We start from the raw sequence: 26,252 nt of genomic DNA, 5'->3' as shown, positions 1-26,252 counted from the left end.
CGTCGGCATTAACAACGTTCATATTGCACGTCGGCATTAGGAACGTTCATATTGTACGCCGGCATTAGCAACGTTCATATTTCACGTCGGCATTAACAACGTTTATATTGCACGTCGGCATTAGGAACGTTCATATTGTAATTCGGCATTAACAACGTTCATATTTCACGTCGGCATTAACAACGTTTATATTGCACGTCGGCATTAGGAACGTTCATATTGTACGCCGGCATTAGCACCGTTCATATTGCACGTCCGTATTAACAATGTTCATTTTGTACGTCGGCATTGTAAACGTAACGTTACCATTTCTACGAGGTTTACTAGCTTGAATTTTTGTGTCAAGTTTTCATTTTAGGCGACTAAAGTTTGCTCGATATTTGAACTGATTAATGTTTCTTGTATAAGAAGTAGGGTATGGAATAATTACGTCCTGATATAGATTCACACGTTCTCATCGGCGCCACTCAAAAACAGAACTCATCCACGTCAGCCCATACTCATTCACTAATCTATAAATAAAAGTACCAAACAAAACATCTATAACAGAACTAGTTTATAGAGTGCCGATAACATAACTGGTGTCTTTAATAAGCTACACGTCCCCTGTATATTTATGTAACCAGAACGTCCGCAACGCTCAGCTAGGCAAATTCTCGCTAAAGGTCTCACATTCTCAGATCTGGATAGAAAACCTTTCCGGGCTCACAGGAGTACACTTCACATGCCACAAGTGCGCAGGAGGAGTGCTTCCGGGCCTCACCGGGGTAGACAAACCGTCCATCTTGTGTCCGCGGGCATCCTGAAATATTACTGATTTATTTTATTCTTCTCTCTTTGATCAAGGTCATGGACAGAAAAAATATAGAAGAGACTCGAAAAATCAGAGCTGAGCCATGGAGAGCGGGGTTTGAACATACGCACTGAATGGCCAATGGAAAGTTGTTAAAAGTCATAGTCTAAGACACATGTTGATGTTATGGACGGGCTTACTCGCATGAAAACAATGAGACTTCACCAAAATAGTAAGTTAACTCTACAACAGGGCATTTATAGATAAAAAGTTTTGAACCCGAGAGGGATAGCAAATTGTTAACTGTACGAAGCTGCTATAAGCACAAGGGAAGCAAAATTTTATACATGTGTCCTATCAGGCAATATGAAAGGATCGTTTAGATATTTCACTGAAAAATTCGAAAAAAAAGACACCATCACAAAAAATAATGAATTGGCCCTTTGCATAGGGCTAATTTGTTCACAAAATTTCACCTTAATCCGGCCATATCTATTTCAGAAAAGTTGCTGACAGACACTAGACAAATAAAAGCCGGCAAAAACATGGCTTTTTTGGTTGAGGTAAAATATTTCATTTGAAACTATATCACAATAAATGTTATAACCAATTGCGTTCAAAGATCTAGATTACAACCAAAACCGCATCTAGATTTATACCAGATCGAAAGAGCACGTTGTTGAACATCCCTTCGTTACTCTTTTTATTAAATGTTTTTGAACCAAAGCATGCACACTCTTAATTTTAACGGAAAGCCTGTGCTATATAGCAATTCTATGCTATATTCAAAATAATACCCTGTTAGTCTAATAGAATTCTTATGTTGTTAACAGAATATTTGTGCTGTATTTAACAGAAAGTCTGCTGTAATAACAGAATACGTTCTGAAATCATTCAGGGGCCAGACTTTCTGTTAAATTTAGAGTATTTTTGGCAGTATATTTAAACTGTTTTGCAGCATGAAGACTGTATCAATTAATGTTATAATTGTTAACGAATACAACGAGATAATATACTTTGCTTCTAACGGAACAGAAACCTTCAAGGCATTACGGTGCGACCAAATAAGGCAGAGCCCGGGTAAAAACACGGCCATCCACAGGCTGCTTCCACAGGCTGGACAGGCAGACCTCCCACGTACGATCGGAGAGGAAGCCAACATGAGCTGGAGTCCATTCCACAAAACCATTTCTGAAAATTTTAAATATGACTTTCTCGCTTATTTTTAATTATAGGTTAAAGGTTTGACCAAACTCCTAAATTTTATCATAACACAATAAATTGTATCCCCCGTCGACAACTTTTAAGCTTTTTTAAAGATGGATTTAGTTAACATACTATTTTTTTAAGTGCAGTTTAGAGACTAATACACCATAAATATTGTGTTTAGGAAACATTTAGTGTGGAAATAAAGTCGCTGAGGGTCTCCTTTAAGCATTCTGACGAGGTTTTAAACTTTGAATTAGGTTAGAATTAGCTTTGTGAAATCGACTCCTAAACTTCAATCAGATTAAGCCATTATGAACATAATATTTAAAAATACGACTAAACACCTGTGATTTCAGAAGTTGGTTAGGTGGCCAGGGAAGATTTCATGGCCCGGACACAGGGCTGATAGCTGGCTACTTCACATCCTCCTGTTCGGACGTTGAAGGCGGTGTTCGGACCACATTGCAGCTTCTTTGGGGTCCACAAGAAACACACATAGTATCTCAGACAACTGGTAGGATCTGGTTCCAATCCATACTCAACCGTGCAAGTGTGAACTGCATGAGATAGATTAAAAAGAAAGAAAGGCGATAGACGCAAAACAATTGGGAAAACTGATAATGAATTGACCAGAGAAGAAAAGGAAAAACATGGTCGATGCGTGGACACAACCTGCGACGCATGTTCAGTTCAAATATGCACCACGATCAACAAAGAGAAGAGCACCAACAACGACATTAAAACACTGTCTTACCATATAGTCTATAGCTGCTCGTCGCAGATGAAAAAGACGTAATTCAAACGAATGAAATATACCTTCAGTATACCTTCAGTTCGGATATGAGTCCACTTTCTCAGAACTAAAAGCCCGTTCACACTTAATCCCTGATTACTTAAGTGCTTTCGGAAGCAGTGGAGATGTGGCGCGAAAATTTAAAAGTCCCGAGGACTGTTCTGGAGTCCCGGGAACAGTGGAGGAGCCCACGAAACAATGGAGAAGTGCCGCGAAAAGTTAGGACTCCCGGGAACTGTTTAGGAGTCCCCAGGAACAAAGAAGGAGTTCCCAGGAAAAATGGAGGAGTCCCGGGAACAGTGGAGGAGCCCACGAAACAATGGAGGAGTGCCGCGAAAAGTTAGGACTCCCGGGAACTGTTCAGGGGTCCCCAGGAACAATGAAGGAGTCCTCAGGAAAAAAGGAGGAGTCCCGGGAACAGTGGAGGAGCGTAAGGAACAATGGAGAAGTGCCGCGAAAAGTTAGGACTCCCTGGAACTGTTCAGGGGTCCCTAGGAACAATGAAGGAGTCCTCAGGAAAAATGGAGGAGTCCCGTTAACAGTGGAGGATCCCAAGGAACAATGGAGGAATGCCGCGAAAAGTTAGGACTCCCTGGAACTGTTCAGGGGTCCCTAGGAACAATGAAGGCGTCCCCAGGAAAAATGGAGGAGTCTCGGGAACAGTGAAGGAGTCCTGGGAACAGATGAATCCCAGGAATAGTGGAGGAGTCCGGAGGAAAATAAATTTGGGTTCATAAAAACTGTGATAAAACTGTGTAAGAAATTTAAAGCAGTCTTTTTTATACCATTTGTACAAACTATACAATGAAATTACAACACAGGTTTCGAAAGTAGATAAACGTTTGAAAGATCTGCAAGACATAAGCAACTGGTGTATATGTATGTATGTACATGTCGTAAACGATTGCTGTACAAACTGATTAAATTTAATAAATAAACTTTGGTTTTTGCATACCTGGTCTCTGAGATACTATTACTTCCGTTGAAACACTTGCAAGCAAGACAATCGTGGACAGGAGTTTTGATGAAGGCATGCCGATACTGTAGAAAAGAACAATTATCTTGTGAATGAATGAGTGAATGATTACGGCTTACACGCCACGTCGGCAATATTTCAGCCATATTGTGGCGAAAAAATTATCATATGTACTTTAAATCTTGTAAATAGGAATATTATTTATAGTTGTGGAATCTACTGTTCATAATTTCATGATTATATGATGACGTTTTGTGGGCAAACAGGTGATGTAGTACTCATTCATTACCATGGAACAATAATCAGTCCAGCTGGGATTCGAGTTGCCATTGTACAAGAACAGGTAACATATCCTCTAGATTTTAACAGGAGAACCTATCATGCATCATGATGGTACATGGATATCATATAATATAATTAAAGACGTACAGTATAGAGAGTAAAACCAGAGCAGCGATGACAGTGTGACAGCTGGCAAATGGTCACACGTAACCGGTGAAATACAGCCTCCTGTCAGTTCACCTCAGTCAGGGTTTTATTCCACCCGTTGATGTAAATGTACATATATTAGCAATGTACACGCCCCATAATACTATCCTCGTAATGATGATGCTCTTTAAAGTTGCCGTGACATCGGAATTATAGGTAAAGAAAATCTGCCACAGACCACAGGTAGAACAACACACCTCGCCAGTTACATGACAATTATATGCCCTGCCGCAGCCAGACCAACGAAATCAGGAATGTTTTGAGAAACTACCTATCAGAAGGTGTAAACGTTCTCATGGTTGTCAGCATCTTAAGAAGTATAAAATTGAAAAGAAAAATGTGCCATGAAACATAAAAAAACTCACCAAAGACAGGGACTTGTATTCCAGGAATATTTTCTTGAAGGTTTCCCAAGAGCAGTCTGTTCAATTATGCCGGTGTATGAAAATAAACATAGTACTTCATATACACGTAACTCAGTGGGTATATCACGTGACTTTTTCTGATTGGCCAATATCGAACTTTACTTGGTCAACAGAAAACCATGATATTCTCTGGGATAATGCACCATCCTTGTCAAATGATAAGTAAACAGTGACACGTGTGGAGGAGCAGGTGTACACGACCTGCAGTTCACACGTCAAACAATGACGGTGTTGGGACCTTCTCATTTCTGAATTAATCGCATAATTGTACTCTCTAATGATTTGCGACAAGACGGAATGGTGTTAATTTTTGTCTTTGGAAAAGTATAGAATCAGTGTGCAAATTTTAAAGTTCCTAGAGCAATACGTTTTAAATATAGTTGTGTTTGAATTTTTGACTGAAGACGGTTGATAATTATGGGCTGTTACCGGGTCTTACCGCACACTTGAAATATGGTACTTGTTACTTTCTCGCCTGGCATTCAGCACTGACGGGTCAGAGTAAGCAAGCAGAACTTGTTGGCCTGAGGTCAATATAACTTGAATGGGTGGGGTTATTAAATGGTGTAACCAAGTGAGAAAAAAGAAACTCAATATTCCTGCTACAATTACATATATATTGGCTAAATGAGCAGATCAGGTGTCTAACAAATTCGAAGAAATAGGGTAGGACGACGAAAACAACCTCCTGTACACACTTTCTGTACAAATCACGCCCTTATGCCAAAAACCCTCTGGTATTCAACAGCAGGAGTACAAACTAATCGTGTTGGAGAACTTCTCGTCCCGATATAAATCCGTACCGTACACGACTGTTCATTGTTTTCCTTTACACATCTGCACGTAAATTTCTTTATAAAATGTTTTGAGGACCAACCTGACAGTTGTCCCTGAGCTTGGCCGCCCAAACATCAAACATAGTTCTATTTGCGAGGGACAAGTGATATAAAATGTTTTAAGAAAAAACATTAGAATAAACGCACGTCCCTGTTTAATATTTGTTTATGCTGAAGTGCAGAGAGCGTGCACAAGAGTGACAGGTCAAGGCCGATCCGTTATCATGACAAACACAAAATCGTGCTTACTTCCGCATACGATCCAGTTTCAGGTGATTAAATTAAAAGAGTTCGAAAAAAAAGCTAATCTGACTTACTTCTTCAAAGGCACGGAAAGGTGAGGTTTTTCAAGTTCTCCAACAGAAATGTTTGTTTGACACTACTGACCACACCTACTTTCAGAGCTGTATAAAGATCTAAAGTATGGCGTCGATTGTATGGATGACAGACAACGGAATGCCTCACACTGACAAACTACTGACGAACTTTCCCACAAGACTGCGCAAACGGTCACACAGAGAGGAATAGAGAAATTCCGTATCCAAAGCTAGATTTGAAAATCTAACTCTTGCCCACAGTATCATATCACAGCAGGCATTTTCTGAACATTGTGTCATATATGGGAGCCCTACAGTATGAATTATTTTCAGGAAAGAAGATATTTGTAAGAATTATTCCACACAAAAACACTTCAGTGACTACTTCAGTAACGCTAAAATTCGACAGCTAAGGGGGATAACTAAGTTGAGAAAGTATACCTCTCAATTTACATGATTCCATATATCCAGCGAGAAGTATACCACCTCAATTTACATGATTCCATATATCCAGCGAGAAGTATACCTCTCAATTTACGTGATTCCATATATCCAGCGAGAAGTATACCTCTCTCAATTTACATCATTCCGAATCTCCAACGATGTGTAACAATCACGGAAAGCGTTTCAATTTATAAACGAACGATTACTGTATCTCTTCAATTTAATTGCTTAAAAAGCGGCAAATTACACGCCTCTGGGCACCACGGCACCAATTAATCCACAAATTCACAGAGAATTCATTTAGGCCTGGCTTTGCCTCGCACTGCTTATCAACGACCGCTGTTCGAAAATGGTAAGATAATTCTTAACAAACTGCGTTATAGAATAGGCCTGCATATTTTCAGCGGTTCCTCAGGTGACTCTGCAAGCGTCGTGGGACATTTGTAACGTTTTGCGCGGCTAGAGCAGCATCATGGTACCAAAATCAAGTGTTCAAAATCTATGCGTCGAAACAGACATATACCAGCCGTCAACAAAGATAGACGTTCCAGGTCAATAGTCGAAAGTCCAAAATGACGATCGTCAAAACCGTTAAAAGATGATTAAGGCAAACTGTAAAAGAACTAAGCAAGTATACAAAGTACGAAAATAGGACGGAACCATGCAAAGAGAAGCTGTCAACAGTTTTCAGTGCTGTTGGAAAGACGTAGTGTATGTTGTAGGCGATTGAGTGAGATCAGTATTCTTCTACCATACCTTCAAAAACTTTCACACCAAAAGAAACGGTGAGCGAAGTGTACTCAAATTGGCAATCTATACACAATTGCCGTCCTCGTCAGGCGGTTCCATGGGTTGTGCTGTCAGAACGATTGTTTTCTTAAAAATTTGACAGCTCAAATTTTGGCAGCCTCTCGTTCTCAAACAGTGGACAACTCCCGTCTACTGCGCATTATCTTAGTGATTTGAGCATGGCAAACTAGGCTTTATTTCTTAATTCAGATAGTGCACAGTGTTAGTATATATTTATTTATTTGATTGGTTTTTTTTACGCCGTACTCAAAAATATTTCACTTATACGACGGCGGCCAGTATTATGGCAGGTTGAAACCAGGCAAAGCCCGGGGGAAACCCACGACCATCCACAGGTGGCTGTAGGCCTTCCCACATACGACCGGAGAGAGACTACGCTGCGCTAGCGCGTTAAACAACTGAGCCACGGAGGCCCCCGTGCTAATATATAAGTAGTCGATATTATAATAAAATATGTACCTCAACTGTGTTTTGAATGCAACTTTCATATATATGCAACGCGGCAATCTATTTCAACACGATGAAACACGGCCCTTATCCCTGGGCTAAGCGAAATTAGACACAGTCATGAAGCAGAGTGACGTTCAGTCCATATTTATTTATACAAATAGAATTATAATCATTGTAAAACTTAAGAAAGGCGTTTGATGGAATAACTTTGACACCCAAGATTTTGCAATAATAACTGGTGACGTTGACTGAAACCATCAACACAAGGGATCTAACAAATGTTATAAGGCGAGTTATGTACACGCCATATGCAATACCCCCCGGAAGTTCTTGAATGGTGATGAGATGTAATACAAGGGGTTCCTTCGGATTGAAATTAAAAATTATATCAATGTACATTGCAAAATTACCATACGTTACAAGATTATTTATTGTCACCGATATTTATGCTATCGATGAAATCGACAAGTTTACAAACAATTGTTGTCACGAAATTTTTGTCCCCTTACACACACTCCAGCAGTTTAGGCCATACACACACTCCAGTAGCTTAGACAATAAACACACTCCATCAGCTTAGACAATACACACACTCCAGCACCTTAGACAATAAACACACTCCAGCACCTTAGACAATACACACACTCCAGCACCTTAGACAATAAACACACTCCAGCAGCTTAGACAATAAACACACTCCAGCAGTTTAGACAATACACACACTCCAGCACCTTGGACAATAAACACACTCCAGCACCTTAGACAATACACACACTCCTGCAGCTTAGACAATACACACACTCCACCAGCTCACTCGTGAAATATTTGAAATAACAATTACATTTCCAATGAATTTCAAAAGAGGCATGTGAGTTAAATAAAAAAGAAAAAATACAACTCCTTGGTGAACCAAAACACAGCGGATTTTGCAAATGGCACTTCAATTTGTGGAAAAGCCGTAAATATTTCATTTCAGTCCTGAGTGGGCACTTCAAGATATTGTAACGTCAGACAAAGGTGTACAGATTTACACATGATTTGATTTATTTGACTGGATTTTAACGTCGTATACAGGGATATTTCACCTCTACGACAGTTGCCACGTTCATGACGTGAGACGAAAAGCAAGAAGAGCCGAGGGGAAATTACAGCCTGTGGCCTGGTATCTGGCAAATAACTGCCTGACTTTAAGCAATATGCGTGCATGCAATTGAATTAGTCTGAACTACATTCCATTACGTGCGCGACTTCATCGACCAATCGGCTCTAGCGAGATCCATAGAGAAGAGGCCTGGCATTAATCCTAATAAACAGTGGTTATGAGTATTATGACTGCCGGATTACCTATGCAGATCAATAACACAGCAGAAAGTTGAAGGAGTTTTATGAAACAAATAGTCGTGTTGAAAGACGTTTAGAGGAAATCACTGCTGTGGTAAAATCCGCGAGAGGAGAGATTAGAATGTCAAGGTGAGTAAGTCTCCTCTTTTGTAGCAGAGAACCGTTCAGATAATTTGGGTCAATTCCTTTCAATTGTAAAAAATAATTGCCTTGGACGTGACTTGGATTTCTTCTTGTGGTATATGTAGACAGATTTTTATACCAACAATTTCCCAAAGGTCTCTGGCACAAGATTTACCTCTGGCAATCCGGTTTCGTCCACATATAAAAGTGAACACCATCGTTTAAAACAACAATCAAATCAGAAGAAGGAAACATCATACCAACAGAAAATCCAGTATGTTACACAGTTGGTATGTGTTTACAGGTGCCTTCGTTATACCAGCCGATAAAATCCCGATACGATTGGATAGGTAAGGACGAACTGTGCAACATCTCACAGACTTGGCAAAAGTGGTTCTCTCTCGTGTTTTCCCATGTTTGGCGCCATCTGTGGTACTTTTCGTACAGGGTCGGGTGTTCGTCCAGCAACAAAAGATAATCGGCCAGTTCCTTAGTAGAATGAAAGCCGGAGGTGTGAATGTAGGAATCAGGAGGTAGGAGCTTTGCATATGTGCTAGGGTCCGCACCATCCATGACAACGGGCATCGAATACCAGTCTGTCATTGGCTGGACCACTTTCTCGGTGACGTAGTCACGACAATGGCCGTTCTCTAAAGCCAAGTAAAACTTGTAGCCAGACATAGTGCGCGTGCATTCGGTTGTGTTCCGAACACATTTCAAGGTGCCACATTTCCCGTATGTATCCAGGTGAAGGTATCTTTAAATCATCGACAAAAGCCAGTCGTTTGCTTTGCTTTGATTCGTGTGGCAGTTGCTGTTCATATAGTATCTAAAATGGGGATTTGTCTTAAATGCCGTGATATTCCTGAACAGTTCACTGTAAAACTCATCCGAAAGTCTCCTTAACGTTGGTTTCTGTTTGAAGTTCAAGTATGGTATAACGACGTCGGCGTCTTGCCCGTAGGTGGCTGTCCAGTTGAAGACGCCGTTGTAGTTGCTTATGTTAACACCCGTGTAATAAGGGGGCTCTAAGAGGAAATAGATTCATCTCTGGAAAGGACGTCTCAGCGGCGGTAAATTTTGTCGATGCAGCGGGTCGCCGGGATGGATCAACACAGCATCGCTTTGCAACAACGTATTTCGGTCTTCGATAACCACACAGGACACATTAGGTGAACAACGCACGCTGGCAGGAATGGGATTCCAAAATCCCCGAAAACCTGTCCATACCAGGTTCTCTTCAAGGTTCTGGGAGGTTTTAACAAAACGCTGCTGACTGGTTCACCATAGTCTATGTATTAGTCAGAAGGACGGAATTGGTACTGGTGCATTAACTTTAACTTGTCCTCTTGCTTTTTTCTCCGTCGGAAATACAATTTGTGCACCTCTTCGGATAAATTGGTCGGTCTTCTTGGCGAATGTCGAGTGCCTTGATCAGACAAGAAGTCTTTGGGTTGGGTACCCGAATCCACTGACACCTGTGGCACAGGGATAATCACAACAACGTTTTTCCACGTTACAAAATAAAACCCGATAAGTACCAGCGTGAAGACCAACGAAATGACCTTGGCCTGTTTCCTTCTTAAGTGTGGACATCTGCATGACAATGTCATTCTGAAAAAAAAAAAAAAAAAAAAGAGAAAAAAACCAGGGAAATATTTCATTTTCAATGTCATTTTTAGTTTTCATTTTTTTCTCTTGGTTAAAGTTTGGCCGACAAAATTTATAGCATGAAGAACTGCTTGCCACTGCTTGAAATTCTGTTTCGGATGAACAGAAACCCAGATAATGGCATTGCTTGCCCTATTCTTGAGCTCTATATTAATCCTGATAACCCCATTGCTTAATCCTCTGATTTTGACCGTGGGTTTTCTTCGGGCTGGTCGCCGTCGTACAAGTGAAATATTCTAGAGTACTGCGTAAAACACCAATCAGATTAATAAATAAATAAATAAATAAATAAATAAATAAATAACCTTCTGTTTGATTTATTGTTTATTGTAGAACCGAGCATAAAATGCTTTTTAAACAAAGGATTCCACGGTTGTCTGCTAGGACACATTAGTTATTGGCTTGAAATAGTTCGTTCTCCACTGGGCGAATGCATTCATAATTCCACACGCATATTCATTTTGAATGAAGTGTAGTGTGTGTTAAGTGTCAAGAGGATCTGATTTGACTTCAATAGGCGGAATATGCTAAGAAATATCATCGTAGAATCTAAAGTTCAAAATGAATTGAAGTCGTTCGAAAAAACTTCTAAAAAAATCGAATTAATTTTCACAACAGTTATTACTGCATTTTTATCTGACCTATCAACATGCAGTTTGTGGGGTTGTTTTCCTGTTGGTTTTTTTGGAGGATCTTTTTGGTGTTTTTTTTTTTGCTTATAGTTAATATAGTTTTAATACTATAATAAATAGTTTTAGCACCATCATATTATTAAACGGAATAAATAAAGTGTTGAATATATTCTACTATAGACAGGTTTAACTAACACCGAAACACACAAGATTATTTTGACAGCTTTGTACATGGTGGTACAATGTATATTATGAGCTTTCGGCCGCAGCTGCTGCCATTATCATATTTAGAACATACTGATGAAACCGATTGGTCTGGAACTGAGTTTAATTTAACAAAAAATGTTAATGTATACCGCCTATGAAACTATAGTATAGTTTTTGTGTGAAAATTATGAGCTTTACGTCCTAGCGGTATGACAGGTCACATTAATAATTTAAGTGCATCGTAAAACTAGATAACCTGTTTATATTACGTGCTTATGATTGCGTGCACGACCTCGCTACCCAGATAAAGTGGGCCTATATGCTGAGAGACACCCTTTAAAATTCACTCTTCGAATCAGAATTACTACATGCATGTATACAACAACAGTCATATGATAGTCTTTCTGTCACTTATATTAAGCTCTCTTGTATTCAGTACACTGCGTGTTTGTTATGTGACTTCTGATGTCCATTTTTGACTGACTAGTAAATGACTTATCCGTAGTATTGTCGCGATAAATCTGAACTATTGTTGAAAGCGACGTTAAAACTTTCACTCACTCACTCACTCAGTACACTACGTACTTGTGCCTTTATCCACTAACACGTAAAACCGCCTGACACAAGACGACAGTATATGTCCACTCCCCTGAATGATTCCCCGGCCTCATATGACTGAAAATGTGTTAAGTGCGATGTAAAACCCCAAGCATAAATACAGACATACGTAACACCACAAGCTGTACTCATCCGCACGCCCACGTTAAATAATGGCAACCATTATACTGGGTTTTACTTTGTCATTGCGTATGCAATCAGACGTTAGAAATTGACGGTATATACATGTATAGATACGTGTACTGACTCCTTTCTCACCTGTTAGCGGATATCATTACCCGACCTTAAAGAGTCTGCTTCATTCTCCTGTAAATCTCTGAACATATGTACATGGCCTTGTCCAACAGAGTACTGTCCTTTACGTAATCGTCAAGAGGTGTAACTAAACAGCTAGGTGTAACTAGCTGTACCTGTCATACAATATGAGTGGAATGGGGGGGGGGGTCCCTTTATTTTCATGGTAGAAATGTTGTCCTTAGTCACGTGATCGCTCAATACCGAAATATGACTGTCATTAGTAAATAATGTGGTTTCCAGATCACTTTTCATTTAGGGTCGTCATGGATGCGCAGGCGGTCAGCGGCCAGGGGTGGCCACTATACAGGCGCACTATTAAGCTTACCCCACTGTGTGCTCATATACTCTTATTTTCAGCGCAGGGATCGCTCAGTACCGAAATTTTAGCTCAGTCATGCGCTATTTATTAGGTCTACCTTAGTATTACCAAAAAAAAAAAAAAAAAAAAATGACTTATGACTTGGTAGACAGAGGTTTCTTTTCGGTAAAAAGGCATATATATATGCATATGTATGTGTTGTATCGGCCTATAATCTCTTAAATCTAAAATGTTGTACATAACATTTTTATTTAGGCCATTATAGGTCTACATTTTTGACTTATGATTGACTGTAAAGGCATACAAAGTTCTTGAGTATGGTGTTGAACAACAATGAAATACATAAATGGCTTTTTGTTGTGGTTTTGGGTCGAAGCAATTTAAAATATATTAGGCCTACGTGTAGGGGTCCGGGACAGGTATAGGGCCTGCACAAGCCTATGTATACCGGTAGTCATGATATCAGTAATCACTCTAAATATTTAAGTCTCCAGGCAAAGATAACCTAGCTACAGTTTTCCCAATAATTTGGGGGGTTTCTACATTTCCAGCGTTTAAAGTTCTGTCTAAATGTAACCAATCGACCTCCCCCATATTAATTAGACACTATGTATCACAACAGACCCTACTGGGACAGTCTCAATAGTCAGTCGTAAAATGAAGCAGAACGCTTTCTGGTAGCAACGGGGAAAATGGCGTTCCGAGCAGACGAGCAAGATGAGTTGAAATCCGTGTTTGACGAAGCTGCTAGCTATCTTAAGCACATTGCGAAGAGATTGGATTCAGAACAGCTGCTTTACTTTTATGCCAGGTTCAAACAGGTGATGTATTTTTTAGTCAAACTGTGATCGTTTCGTGATGTACTCTGTTTATATCTTGGATAACGGTAATTGAGCACCATATGGGCAATATGACACAGCACTGTTAACCCCGCGTTTGAAGGTTTGTTGAAGAAAAACCCTAATGTCGTATGGAAATAATATGATTAGACTCTAACTTCGGAATCAGTATCCTTGGGGGAAGCTGTAAAGACTAAGTTCGTATTTTGGCCCACTTTGCACAAACCTTTTGACGTCATTATTTCTCACCCGTCACACGCTCTTTAATGCTTTGATTTGCAAAAATATATAGAGTGAACACACACTTCATCATACTGTGCTCTTTCAGATTGTACTGTCATGGGTGTTCTGTGCACACACTATCAGATTATTTAGCTCCCTGTGTTTCCAGTTTGTTCCTTGTGAAAATCTGAGGATTTGAATTTCCATCAGCCAGCATGTTAGGTCCATACTCCTTATAGTACATGTGCCGCTCTCTACGCTCGCTTGTATCACTGCGCCCAATAGATAAGCTTGACCTTTAAGACCTGTGCAACACACTTGGACTCATTTAGGCTTATCATCACCACTTAGTATCCTTGAATGGGCCTATATGTTCAGCATTCATCAGTAAGTGTCAGGTGATCATTGTAATCATATCAAACGTACTTAGGGCATGCAAGATAAAGAGAATGCATGTGCAACAAGTATTAATGGTACCAAGAGTGGAGACAAGAGATTTTGTACTTTCTGACATCATTTCCTGCCTCCTCACAGTAACAACACTTCACAGTGGTGTTGTTCAAGATTTCTGTACCAAATTTGCTAGTGGTGGCAGCGATGTAAAGCAGGCGTATTGGGAGCAATGCATGCGCTGTAAGGAGTGTGATTGGTCTTGGTTTGTTGTGACGGAATGTGTTTCTTAGGCCCATGAATACGTAAGGGTTAAATGTGCACGTACGTGGGTCAGGTGATTTTGTCACATGCATTACATCTGAAAATTGTCTCCTCTTCTCTCAGCCCTACTCGGAAGCATGAAAGAAATGTTGTAAGATGTCACATGGAAAGCAAGATGTAAACAACAACTTTACAACAGCGTCCTCGGGAACTTTGAGATGTGAACTATTCTAGTGCTCACTGACTCGCACCAGATCATATATAGCATTGCCAGGTTTTCACTAATCAAGTTCAATCAGGGTGCTTTAATGTTATCACTACAATGCCTAGCCCTAAGTGGAAATATTCGGCTCCCCTTCTTAATCATGGGCTTGTATAATATTAATAGCCGCAATGGAAGCAACTTATAAACCATGCACCAATTTGCTTGTCTGATCCTTTCTTAGCGATGTCTGCCAACTAAAGTGAGTGCGAGCTGCGCGTGGCTTTAACTTTCAGCTCAGCAGACAGCCAAAGTTGACATTTTTCGTTGACTACTGTTGACAAAGTTCTCATTTCTGGATGCCACGCATAGGTCAAATTTTTCGTGAAATGTTTAATTGACTGTAAATGTTAGCTTGATATTTAGCCTGTTATTTGCCATATTTCAACTCTTTCTATTTTTATTTAAACCATACTATGGGACACAAAATAGTGCTCAACTAAAGAAGCTGTATTCCTCTGGTTGCCCCTGACATGCCTGAAAACCATCAGTTAACCATTGACTTGCTGCAAACCTGTGTTGATTAGAAGTACAAATTTGGTAATGTTGTGACATTTACATTTGTGTTTTAGGCTCGGGAAGGGCCGTGTGAGGATCTGAAGCCATCTTTCTTTGATTTCCAGGGAAAACAGAAATGGTGAGATTGTTAAACTAGATGTAGATAACGGATTCCTTGCTGCATATTTAGGATTGGTCAGTCTGATCTAAACATACACCACACCGATGGTGTTCATGTCTTCTGCCCTTTATATCTTCAGCAGTTAGGGTGCCTCTTGCCAATTCTGCCACAGCGAGTTCCAGTCTAGTTCATGTTGGTTCCCTCTTTGGTTGTAAGTGATAAGGTTTGAGCAGCCTGCAGATGGCTGTGGGTTTCCCTCCCATCATAATTTTACAGGTTGTTCCTAGTGAAGTAGTGCATTGAATCTGACATACGTTATCATGATAACATCATAAGATAACATGTCAGACGATAGGAATATCACAAGGATTAGAGTGCCAACCAAGGAACTCCCAGTTGCAAAGTTTGTTGTCTTAACTGGGCTCAGGATTAAATGTGGAGTTTAATGCTCACCACATTTCTGAGTGAAGTTAAGGTGAAACTTTCTCGGACATCGAATTGTGTCACATGAAAAAAATTTTCCCATTAAGTATGAACGAGATGAAATTTGACAAACAGCGATGTACGAGTATCTTTCCATGACATCGGAGGAAGATACATGTAGGCCTAGGTGACCTTCCATTGTATGTCGACTGACACCAAATGACTCGAGAAAGTTACACTTATACAAAGGCAGGCAGTGTAATGCAGAGTGGAGGAAATTAGAATCACAGATGACCAGAGTAATAAACCACTGACAGTTGACGAGTAACTGACAAGCTTCTCCTCATGTGACTATGAGATTTTTCCTGCAGCCTGACCTCAGTGTTTTATGTACCTGTAAGCCATATAGGTGAAAGAGAGGAATTACCAACAAACTCCATGTAAGATGACAAAAATGACAGGGCCATATCCAGGGTGTTCAAAAAGGGCGAGTAGCAGGCTGCAGACCACTGTCGACTGCTGTCCTCTAGATGTCTACATTGGATATTCTCACCATTTAAACCAATAGTAATTGTGACATAATTACTTTAAATTCAGCCGACTAGTTTGGAGCTCTGATCTCCTTCTCTAATTCTAAATCAAAACCCTGCATATCCAGAAGAAAAACGTTCAACATGACATTGTGACCAAGCATGAGGAAAATTTATAAAATGCATCAAATTTATCAAATTAAATCAAGTTGATACTGCCTGAGAGCTTCTAAGGCTGTGAATGAAATAAATTGTAAGACCCATTTGTAAACCCTCATGTTTTTGTTCAATTACATGTAATTGAACAACTAGGCCTAATTACATATTAGGCCTAGTACTTGATACATATTAGCTGTCTTTATCTTAAGTATGCATAACATGTTCCCGATTGGTACCTAATGCAGTTGTGGTGAAAAACATATACCTTAAATGACCTAAAATTTCGCCCACAAAATTGCATTTTTAGAGGCAAATAAATGCCATAAATATTATTTTGCGTGCTGAAACTTACATTTTCTAGTAGAATATGATCATCCCATGTTCCAAGCAAACCTCTAAAATCAGTAGAATGCTCAGAATTGGTAAAAATGGGCATGTTAGTCATGGAACAAATTTAAGGTCATTTATGGTGTTACAGTTATGCGGCTGGGCCCAGTTGTTTGAAAGTGTATTAGCTGATACTGGTATTAGGTCATATTTTATATTTAAAATTTTAGCCAAGCTCAGAAGCCAATGAAAGTCAAACTATAACAGCAGCAGTTTTAGTTCATATTTAATACACTGGTACACAATTTTTTTTTAGGCTAAGTACAAAATTGAAGACTTGGCTTAAAGTTAAATCTGGTATTAAGTTTTAAACCCGTTTTGAACAACCGGGCCCTGGACATTAGTTCTGATATAGTGTAATCTTAGCCTAAAGAAGCCCACATTTCTCACACAGCTTAGAAGGTCAAATTTTTCTTGTGCTGGCTGAGATCTAAATCTAGCATGAACATGGTGGAAAGAGGAGTAAGCACCAATTTGATATTGTAAATCCTTGACCAAGGTAAAGCATTGGACTAAGGAGAACATTTGATTTCTGTGTACACTAATGCATGTGTGTTTTTCTTTATTTGCAGGAAAGCCTGGAGAAATCTAGGCCAAATGTCCAGATACCAGGCCATGTCAGAATATGTGACAGCATTAACCAAGCTAGAGCCTGATTGGGAATCAAAGGTTATTTTATTTTCCGTCTGTCTTAATAAAAAAAAAGATTTCAAAATGTACATGTACATGCAGTCTGTATATTCAGTGTGATTATTATCACAACATAATTGATGGCTGCTGAGATATTAACATTTTACCTGTGTCAAGTCTCTTTGTACAGATGTACTTGTGCACATATAATGAAGCGCATATGCTGCTTGAGGATTGGGTGTGGCGAAGGGGTTGGTTTGCTACATGCTGTTTGTGGGAAGAGATCTTGTCGGTCATGAATGTGTTGTCATATTTAATATAGTATGTGTCTTGGTGCCAGGATCAGGGCTGAAGATTTATGCTTCTTTGCTTGGTATGTTGCAAGTGTGGATGGGACTTTTTCTTTTATTTATTTGTTTGATTGGTGTTTTATGATGTACTCAATATGCTTGCCTTCAACCAGTATCCTCTATAATATTTATTTATTTATTCATTTGATTGGTGTTTTTCGCCGTACTCAAGAATATTTCACTTGTACGACGGTGGCCAGCATTATGGTGGGTGGAAACCGGGCAGAGCCCGGTGGAAACCCACGACCATCCGCAGGTTGCTGGCAGACCTTCCCACGTACGGCCAGAGAGGAAGGCAGCATGAGCTGTATTTGAACTCACAGCGATCGCACTGGTGAAAGGCTCCTGGGTCATTACGCTGCGCTAGCGCGCTAACCAACTGAGCCACCGAGGCCCCGTATCCTCTATAAACCCACATGAGAGAGTTTGTCAGTATAGACCACCTTAGATTGGTGGTTTACTCTGTGCACTCATAGTTTCTTGCTACCATAAAACTGGTCACCATATAAGTGAAAAATTCTTGTGTAGAGCATTACACAACAATCAAATAAATTTTCATAAAACAAGCTGACTTAAATAGTCGGTGTGTGCATGTGTTGTAGCTGGATTCTGATGAGCAAGATGACCTGGGTACAGGAGGCACGGGTGTCTCCGTGAGCACCATGTACCACCCAGATGATGACATCACTGACGAAAACAAGACTGTCTTTGATTGGTGCAAGGAATGTAATGTAGAGAAGGTGCAGAGCTTTTTGACCAGTCATGGCCTGGATGTGAATGCCAAAGATGCAGAGGTAGGCGCTTAATTTCTTTCATTAGCCAGATAAAACCAAAAAATTCCTTACTGACCAGTCCAATTTTTCTGATAGGGATGGGTTAACCGTAACAAAGAATTTCTTAAGGATGACATTAAAGGTTACCTATACATCAACACATAAACAATGTTGTCTACACTTTTATTTATGTGGTCTCCTTCAACAATGCTGGATGGTACAAAAAGGGGAGAGAACCCTTTGAACTATTGGTGACAAGTTCAACTCTTTAGGTTTGCCTTCTGACATGTCTGACTATAAATACGAAGGCTGATGGAAAGTTTTAATGTGGGAAAGAAACTTGAGAGTAATTATTTTGAAATACACTTAATTCAATCTTATTGTGGAAAAACATTGATGACTTAGGAAAACCTTTTAGCTGTTTGTAAATTATGAAGAAAGAAAGTAGCACTTACATTTTTCAAATTTGTTTTTTTAAGTTTAAAAAATATAGGCATTAGAAAGTTTTTGTTATTGTATGAGTAATAATATTAGTTCATTTGTAGTACTTATGAATTGTCAATATTTTAGGCATTAATAGTAATGTATTATTTATTTCTGTTTAACTTTATCATTAATTAATAATTAATTACATAGTGTATTTTGTTGTTGTCATTATGTTGTCAAACACTGCATTTTAGTTTGGACCCAGTATTTGGGCTAACATTTGAGATGTTGTAATACATACAACATGTGGCTGAATATGCTACCTATAATACATGGCTTATTAACAAGGAATGGAATAGTAATAATCAATCAAAGTTACCACAGTTTTAAAATTTCTGAAATTTTCATCTCATTTTGTGCTATTTACCTCTTTGGGCACCTTATTATAGGTGTAACAAATTGCCCACATGGATTCTGTGAGGGTATATGACATGTCTCAGTATAAAGGAGTAAGTGCCTCCATACATGTGTTTTGAAGGGCATGGCTTTGCTACACTGGGCTGCTGACCGTGGGTTTGTGGAGATGGTGGAGTTACTGCTGAAGAACAGGGCTGATCCAAACGTACAGGTATTACACAGAGCATACTTGTCCAACACTGACTGTAAGAAGGTTTAAGGTTGCCATTAACTTGTAGTCTGGGCTAAAGCCTTGTTGTTCCATCTGTACTATGATAAGGCTGGTTTTCACAGTTGTGTCCAACTTGGCTGCACACTTAATTACCATATTGGAGACTGAGGTGGTTAATAGAGTCTAGTGTGTGCAGCAACCCAGAAGCCTCTCACCAATGTGATTGTTATGAGTTCAAGCCCAGCTCATGCTGGCTTCCTCTGCAGTCGTGTTTTGGATGCTCTTCCTGCAACCTGAAGATGGTCACAAGTTTCCTCCAGGCACTGCCTGGTTTCCTCCCACCACATTGTTGGTTGCTGTCGTGTAAGTGAAATATTCTTGAATACAGGGTATCCCCTCCGATCAAATAAATAAATAAATAATTACACTGTTGAACAACGTGTTCCCCAGCAGAACCTTTGTCAAATGGATGTACAAAATGGTGTGGAAAATTAATGTATTGAAAATGAGTTACAAGAGTCACAGTTATAAACCGATGTAGTAGAAGAATAAGTATTAGGATAACTTTTTTTCTTTATGGAATAAAGCTTTTTCAAACTTTTATTTTCATATTGTGCAGGTTGTGAAAATTGCAAGACTGGTCCTGTGTGTTTTACACCCGTTTATACATGTTAAATGACACAGTGTGTCAAGACAAATTATTTTTGGTTAACGAAACCAGTATGATAGGTCCTATTACTTTACCTTGCATGCAGAGGATATCGGATGGCAGGATAACTGACATTCCTTTCAGTCAGCATTGCGGTTTTCATTCATGGTCGGGACGCAACCTGTGTCTTTAGCAGAGACGTGTTTACCTGTGGTCTCGTTTTCAGTGCATTTTTGCGTGCATGTTATTTGATCCAAGTTAGTCATATATCTATAATGGTTGAACAGCTAAGAGCATAATGGTAATCATGTTGTCGTTGTTGCAGGACGCTGATGGCCAAACACCCCTTCATTATGGTAAGTGACAAATTCAGTTCTTTTTCAATAGCATGCAGGATGTGCCAGAATCTGTCTGAGAAGTGAAAATTATCCGCACAATTATTTTCACATAAATAGAAATTATGCACCATGTTATGTATTCTTAAACTAAAAAGGAGTCTTTGGTGGCAAAAGTATAGACTTTGTTTCAGAATTATTGCTTTTGGGACAAAAGTACTTTTCGCTGCTTTATACAGTTATAGGGACAAGGGACACAACTCTAAAGGTTTTAGTTAGTTTCTGTACTGAAACATTGGTAATCTCCCCCTACCTCTATCCTATAGCTTATTTGAGTGACATACAAAAATTGGCGAACAGTAACTAGGAAAAAGATGAGACATGACGAATGGCGGCTTTTTTGTATTGTAGACCTGTGCGTTTTTCACGACAGTGTTTAATAGTGCCTACATTGAAATATTACACCGATCGTACACAGAAGTTGTCATCCATAACTTTTTTTTTTTGAGTAACTGATCAAAGAATTAAGGATAAATTCAATTATATGCATTCTCTGAATTTTTGTACAAAGTTTGCATCTCTGGATTTTGGCCAAAGAATTTCTCCTTTTATATTGCATATTTATCAATATGGACAAGTCCATTTTAACTGGCGGGGTGTGTAAACCTACCTGAGTTATTTATAAAGGCAAAACTTCTTAATACCATACACAGTTGATAATTCACTATATGCAAGACAGTTATCTAGTTGAATCCAAGTTGACTGATATATAAGAGATTTGACCAGAAAACACTTGGACTAGCCCATAATAAGTTTTGCTTAAAAACAATTATACCAAATTGAAATTGTCACCTTGAAAATTGTCCTATGTAGCAGTTAGAGATCGTTCCATTCATTTTATCGACTTTGAACCTTTTTTACCAATAACCGATACGTAAATTGCTTCTCTTCCATTAATGAAATAGCATGGTTTAAAACACTAATGTACAAAAACACAATGAAATTCATCACAGTTGATATATTTAAATCTGCATTAAATTTATACCTGACTCTCCGTTACAGCGGTGTCCTGTGGTCACACTCCAGTCGTGGAGAGTCTGTTGCGTCACTGGGCCAGTCTGGAAATCGCAGACTCTGATGGATTGCTGCCGGCTGACATGGACCCCTCCCCAGAGATCAGCGCTCTATTGCAGCAGGCCCTGGGGACATAGTGCTAAGGCTAACCAGACATACATGTACTAGTCGTCAAATGTGGTCGTCAAATACCAATTCAGCCTTGAAGGCTGTATTCTAACTTGTGCTGATGGCATTGTGGGAAACCATATGAAATTAATTAAGTCATTCAAAATTTCATTTACTGTAATTCTTCAACATTTCGCAAATTTGCAAAAAAGTTTATTCAAGCATATTCTGAGGGCATTATTCTTAGCAGACTGATAAAATTCCACATTTTGTGAACCCCTAAAATTGGCCAACCCAACCAACGTTGATTTCTCTCCAAAAACATATTAAAAAGATGCATAAGTGACACTGAAAATTGCTCAGTTAAATGTGAAAAAGTTCAGGAATTAGGTAGTGTTGAAATTCAGACTTCAAAGAAATGGAAATATGTTTGCACAGCTTCACCTGAAATATTTGTTCAGAGTAAAAGTTGGTCATCTGCTAATCAACATAACATATACAGCCACTAATGGTGGACTGATTTTAGTTTTGTGGAAAATGAAGCATAAAAAAGTGAACCTCTTGCAGTGTCTTAAGCTGTCGACAAAGCTGACAAACGTTTTTACCATATTTGTATGTTGTGCTCAATTTTGGTTTCAAGACAGCTGTGTCTTGAAACACCCCTTCCCTCCACACCCTCAGTTCCATGGATCCTAATTGTCGACCCCCTTCAGTCAGTTTTACAGTAGGGTGAGTCGAACATTGAATAAAGTGGTTTCGTTTTTTTGACAGCTTCATTGATAGCCTAGATGAATACACTTCTAGGGTGTGCCCCTGACTATGAAAAGCCAGTTAGAATTGTAATTTATTATCAAAATTAACTTTTTATCAAAATTATTTATGTTATGTATGCATCTTGTGATGTTTTAGCTGTTGTGCCTGTTTGGCATCATTCAATAAATGGTACCGGTAGTGCCAGCTATTTTCAAGATGGTCAGTTTTGAAATGTTGTAAATGTTCACCTTCATGTTCAAGTTCGTGGCATCTGACTTGTATCTGCAGAAATCTGGACAAACATCCTACATCGAGCGATACATTCTAACGATATACATAGTAAATATTTGTTATAGTTACACAACTATGAACGCTATAAAATTTTACACATTTTACTGTGTATTTTCTTGAGATTTCTCTGTTCTTATTTCCAGCATTGTTTTAGTGCTTTTTATTATTGCTCTTAATATTAAATGATGTTTATGCTGCCTAATCAACAGAGCAATTCAGAATTTCCGAAATGATTATTTGTTCCACTCCTTACACTTATAGAATAATAAGTGGTTAGAAGTGTCCAACCTATTAGATACCTTTCCTATTGTAATAACTGTTCTGCAATATCATAACCGGGTACTAAGAAAAAGAAAAACTAAAAACAAAGTGTATGTGACGTTAACACCACTAGAACATTCGCTATGGCAATTAACAGAACATCTGTGTAGATCGCGCTAATTCGATGATTTATCATTCTGAAAATATCATTCTGTGGGGACCGTAAAGAGCAATGAAAATTTATAGATACATAACATTTACACAGAAATGGAGGTGCTGTAAAATTCTCTTAGGCACAGCTGACAGTCGCTTTAGGTGTATACTCATAAGTTTACTATACTGTTCACTTTTTCTTCCTGAAGTGTAAAACTGAAAGAATGACAAATATAAACCAACTTATACATACGTGTGTTTACTTACTGCTTTCTGTTGTACATGTTTAAAATTTTACCATTTGATTACGAAGTGAAGATACGCCCTGACCTTGTTGTCCTTGAGTTACTGACATTATTTACTGATTCCGTAATTTTAACTTTGCCCAACCTGCAAAATATTTATTTTGAGCTTGTATTAATTAAATGCATAACAAAAACTTTACAGTAAGTTTAAAAGAAACCGGTCGTCAAAATGCCCATTCCCCTTCATTTGTGTACCAACAGTATTGATTGTTTTTGTATTTTTCGTTGTGGTTTTTTCACAGTGACTGCCTTGTCTTCAGTCTCCAAATGTAGTCGATAGTTATCTCCCTGGATACCTGTAAAGTGTCCTCATTGTGTTGGACCGAAAAACACTTCTAAACTTCGAAGACTAATCTGTCAAATTGACAGACTGCTCGTACTATATTATCTGAGTGACTACTCAGTAGAATGTGATATTGCTACAGGCCAGTAAGCTACGTATGACTGACTGATTGTCTAGCAGGCTCGTCGTCATATGACTGAAAAATTGTTGAGTACGACGTTAAACCCCAAGCACTCACTCACTCACTCTAGCAGGCTGTTCTGTTGTCCATGACCTAACATTACCGAAGCATGTTATAAAACATAGTCTTCCTGGTATCAGTCAGAAGACCTAATTCTATGAATACCATGTGAAATGAATTAGATACTTTCAGAGTGTATATATTTATGGCAGGATGGCGTAAGACTTGCCAACGAGGTACACAACTGCTCTTCATGTATGCTTTTTTGTGGAAGTAAATAAAGTTGTAAAGTATGTCGTTCAAGTATATTCATGCTCAAGGAAAGAAGGACGTTAAACCCCAAGCACTCGCTCACCCATTCAACGCAGGAACCAGTTTAGTTATGTTTCTAGTCAAGTAATTTCGGAAATATGTTCGTCGCTAGACTATTTATATTTGTAGTATTGAAAACCCTTTGTTTCAGATTGTGTAAACGAACTTTTTGTTCCCGTTCAAAATTTTGTTTTATGTTTAATATATACTATCCACATAAATTTCACTGTCTACTGTATCTTTTCTTAAAACTTTTTTCAGGTTATATGTTTGATATTAACTGGCTTTATTCTTAGACGACGAACCCTTGCTTGTTCATTGAAAGAAAGTGTGGCTCCCGTGGCACGTGATCGGCATGCCACCAACTACGAAGCCAACTCTGACTGGTTTAGGTAGGCTTTATGTCAGGCGAGTTGTCGGGGACATTTACCTGTTACTAGAGCGGTGCATTGTCCCAGGATCTCAAACATTTGGTCGCTGTGAGTCCAGGTCGTGCTGCCTTCCTCTCCGGCCGTACGTGGGAAGGTCTGACAGCAAACTGCGGATGGTCGTGGGTTTCCCTCGGGCTCTACCCGGCTTCCTCCCACCATAACGCTGTCCGCTGTCGTATAAGTGAAATGTTCGTACGGCGTAAAACACTAATCGAATAAATAAACATATCGAGAATATCCCGTCAGTGTTGGCAAGATTCTGATTCGCTGATTCGAGCCCTGGCTGCTCTCACTGCACCTTACAGTCGGGACGTTTATGTATTTATCTATGCTAGCGGATTTTATGTCGTACTTCAGTCATATTTTCAGTCAAATGACAACGAGGAGTAATTAAGTATGTGTACATATACTTTGTCTTCTTGCGGCCGGGCGAGTCCATGAAGCCAGAGATCTGCAGCCACGTTCTTGCTGTAACCCCTCAGTGCTGAGTTTCAAACGATGCTTCTGCAAGTACCATTTTTGAAGTCTTTGGTATGACCCAACCCGGGTATGATCCCGGGACTCCCGATTCAAAAAGTTTGTTATATAGCATCGGTGGTTTACTCCGGCCATCACAGTTTCATCGACACTTGCGTAAACTTGATCGTCGTCATAGATACGGGAATAGTCTTCGATCACTAAGTATAAAAAGACATGACTGAAAACTGCAGAAACCCGTTATATCTTTCGTGGCTGAGTTTGCACTGGTTTCTGAATCCATGAACACCATTTGTCCTTTGCAGCAGAATGTAACTAGTACAAAAGTTAATTTATTCTACTTTTATTCCAGTTAATGTTGCATTTCATTTAATGGACGTTTCCAATTCATCCAGAAATCTTTTCTAATTTCATCAAGGGCTTTTTAATAACGCCAAACCTGTAAACTTCGGAAATATTCTTAAACAACAATGACTGAAAGCATAATAAATAATTTGCAATCTTCAAACGTATGCAAACTTAAACAAAAATTCACACAACAGGATAACTGTTTGAAGACATAATGCTAATGCAGACAAAGAGACCTGAAATCATGTGGTTGGTTGTGTGTGTGGGGGGGGGGGGGGGGGGAGGGGGGGGATACGCTTAGCTCCGCCGTCAAGTGCAATAAAATCATTTTGCAAATTATTTAGATGCTTTAAGCAAAGCGTTTAAGTGATTGAGTATATTTTTTCTTTAAAAATATTTCAGCAGTGTGAACTACCAAAAGTGTTTCATGACCACCCTCAGGCCAAATCACGAGATGTGACCACGTGACCTAAATTCAAGGGTCAAATCCTGTTGACCATTTCGGCATCTAATGTAACACCTATTCTTCGTCTCAGTGTCTCACAACAACATTCAGCCTTCGAGATTTTAACAAATCTTGACAGGGTGCTTTCCTGTGTAATGCATGACCAACTTCAAACAAAACCTATAAACCGGTCA

General features: G+C 39.2%; 1 protein-coding gene and 1 long non-coding RNA gene across 2 annotated transcripts; one reads left to right on the top strand and one right to left on the bottom strand.

Moving 5' to 3' along the window:
* Window positions 1-569: 569 nt before the first annotated feature.
* On the bottom strand, window positions 570-4,691 carry LOC135481099 (uncharacterized). Its single transcript, XR_010445970.1, has 4 exons — window positions 4,626-4,691; window positions 3,751-3,836; window positions 2,347-2,559; window positions 570-802 (listed from the first exon to the last, which is right to left on the bottom strand). It is a non-coding gene; the product is annotated as an uncharacterized LOC135481099 (long non-coding RNA).
* Window positions 4,692-13,441: 8,750 nt separating this feature from the next.
* LOC135480305 (acyl-CoA-binding domain-containing protein 6-like) lies at window positions 13,442-24,572 on the top strand. Its single transcript, XM_064760116.1, has 7 exons — window positions 13,442-13,571; window positions 15,300-15,364; window positions 17,418-17,514; window positions 18,428-18,619; window positions 19,563-19,652; window positions 20,627-20,657; window positions 21,699-24,572. The coding sequence occupies exons 1-7, from the start codon at window positions 13,443-13,445 to the stop codon at window positions 21,845-21,847; spliced, it is 753 nt and encodes a 250-aa protein (XP_064616186.1). The 5' UTR covers window position 13,442; the 3' UTR covers window positions 21,848-24,572.
* Window positions 24,573-26,252: the final 1,680 nt, after the last annotated feature.

This window comes from Liolophura sinensis, chromosome 13 (genome assembly GCF_032854445.1).
Source record: "Liolophura sinensis isolate JHLJ2023 chromosome 13, CUHK_Ljap_v2, whole genome shotgun sequence".
Classification (NCBI taxonomy): domain Eukaryota; kingdom Metazoa; phylum Mollusca; class Polyplacophora; order Chitonida; family Chitonidae; genus Liolophura; species Liolophura sinensis.
The sequence above is the reverse complement of the archived record's forward strand: the minus strand, read 5'-3'. Positions and strand labels throughout refer to the sequence as shown.

What these genes read in the sequence shown, in the direction of transcription:
- LOC135480305 (XM_064760116.1), top strand. Translation starts at nt 13,443, where the DNA reads ATGGCGTTCCGAGCAGACGAGCAAGATGAGTTGAAATCCGTGTTTGAC. An exon ending in TTTATGCCAGGTTCAAACAG is followed by an intron (nt 13,572 to 15,299) that starts GTGATGTATTTT and finishes TTTGTGTTTTAG; the next exon opens with GCTCGGGAAGGGCCGTGTGA. An exon ending in TTCCAGGGAAAACAGAAATG is followed by an intron (nt 15,365 to 17,417) that starts GTGAGATTGTTA and finishes CTTTATTTGCAG; the next exon opens with GAAAGCCTGGAGAAATCTAG.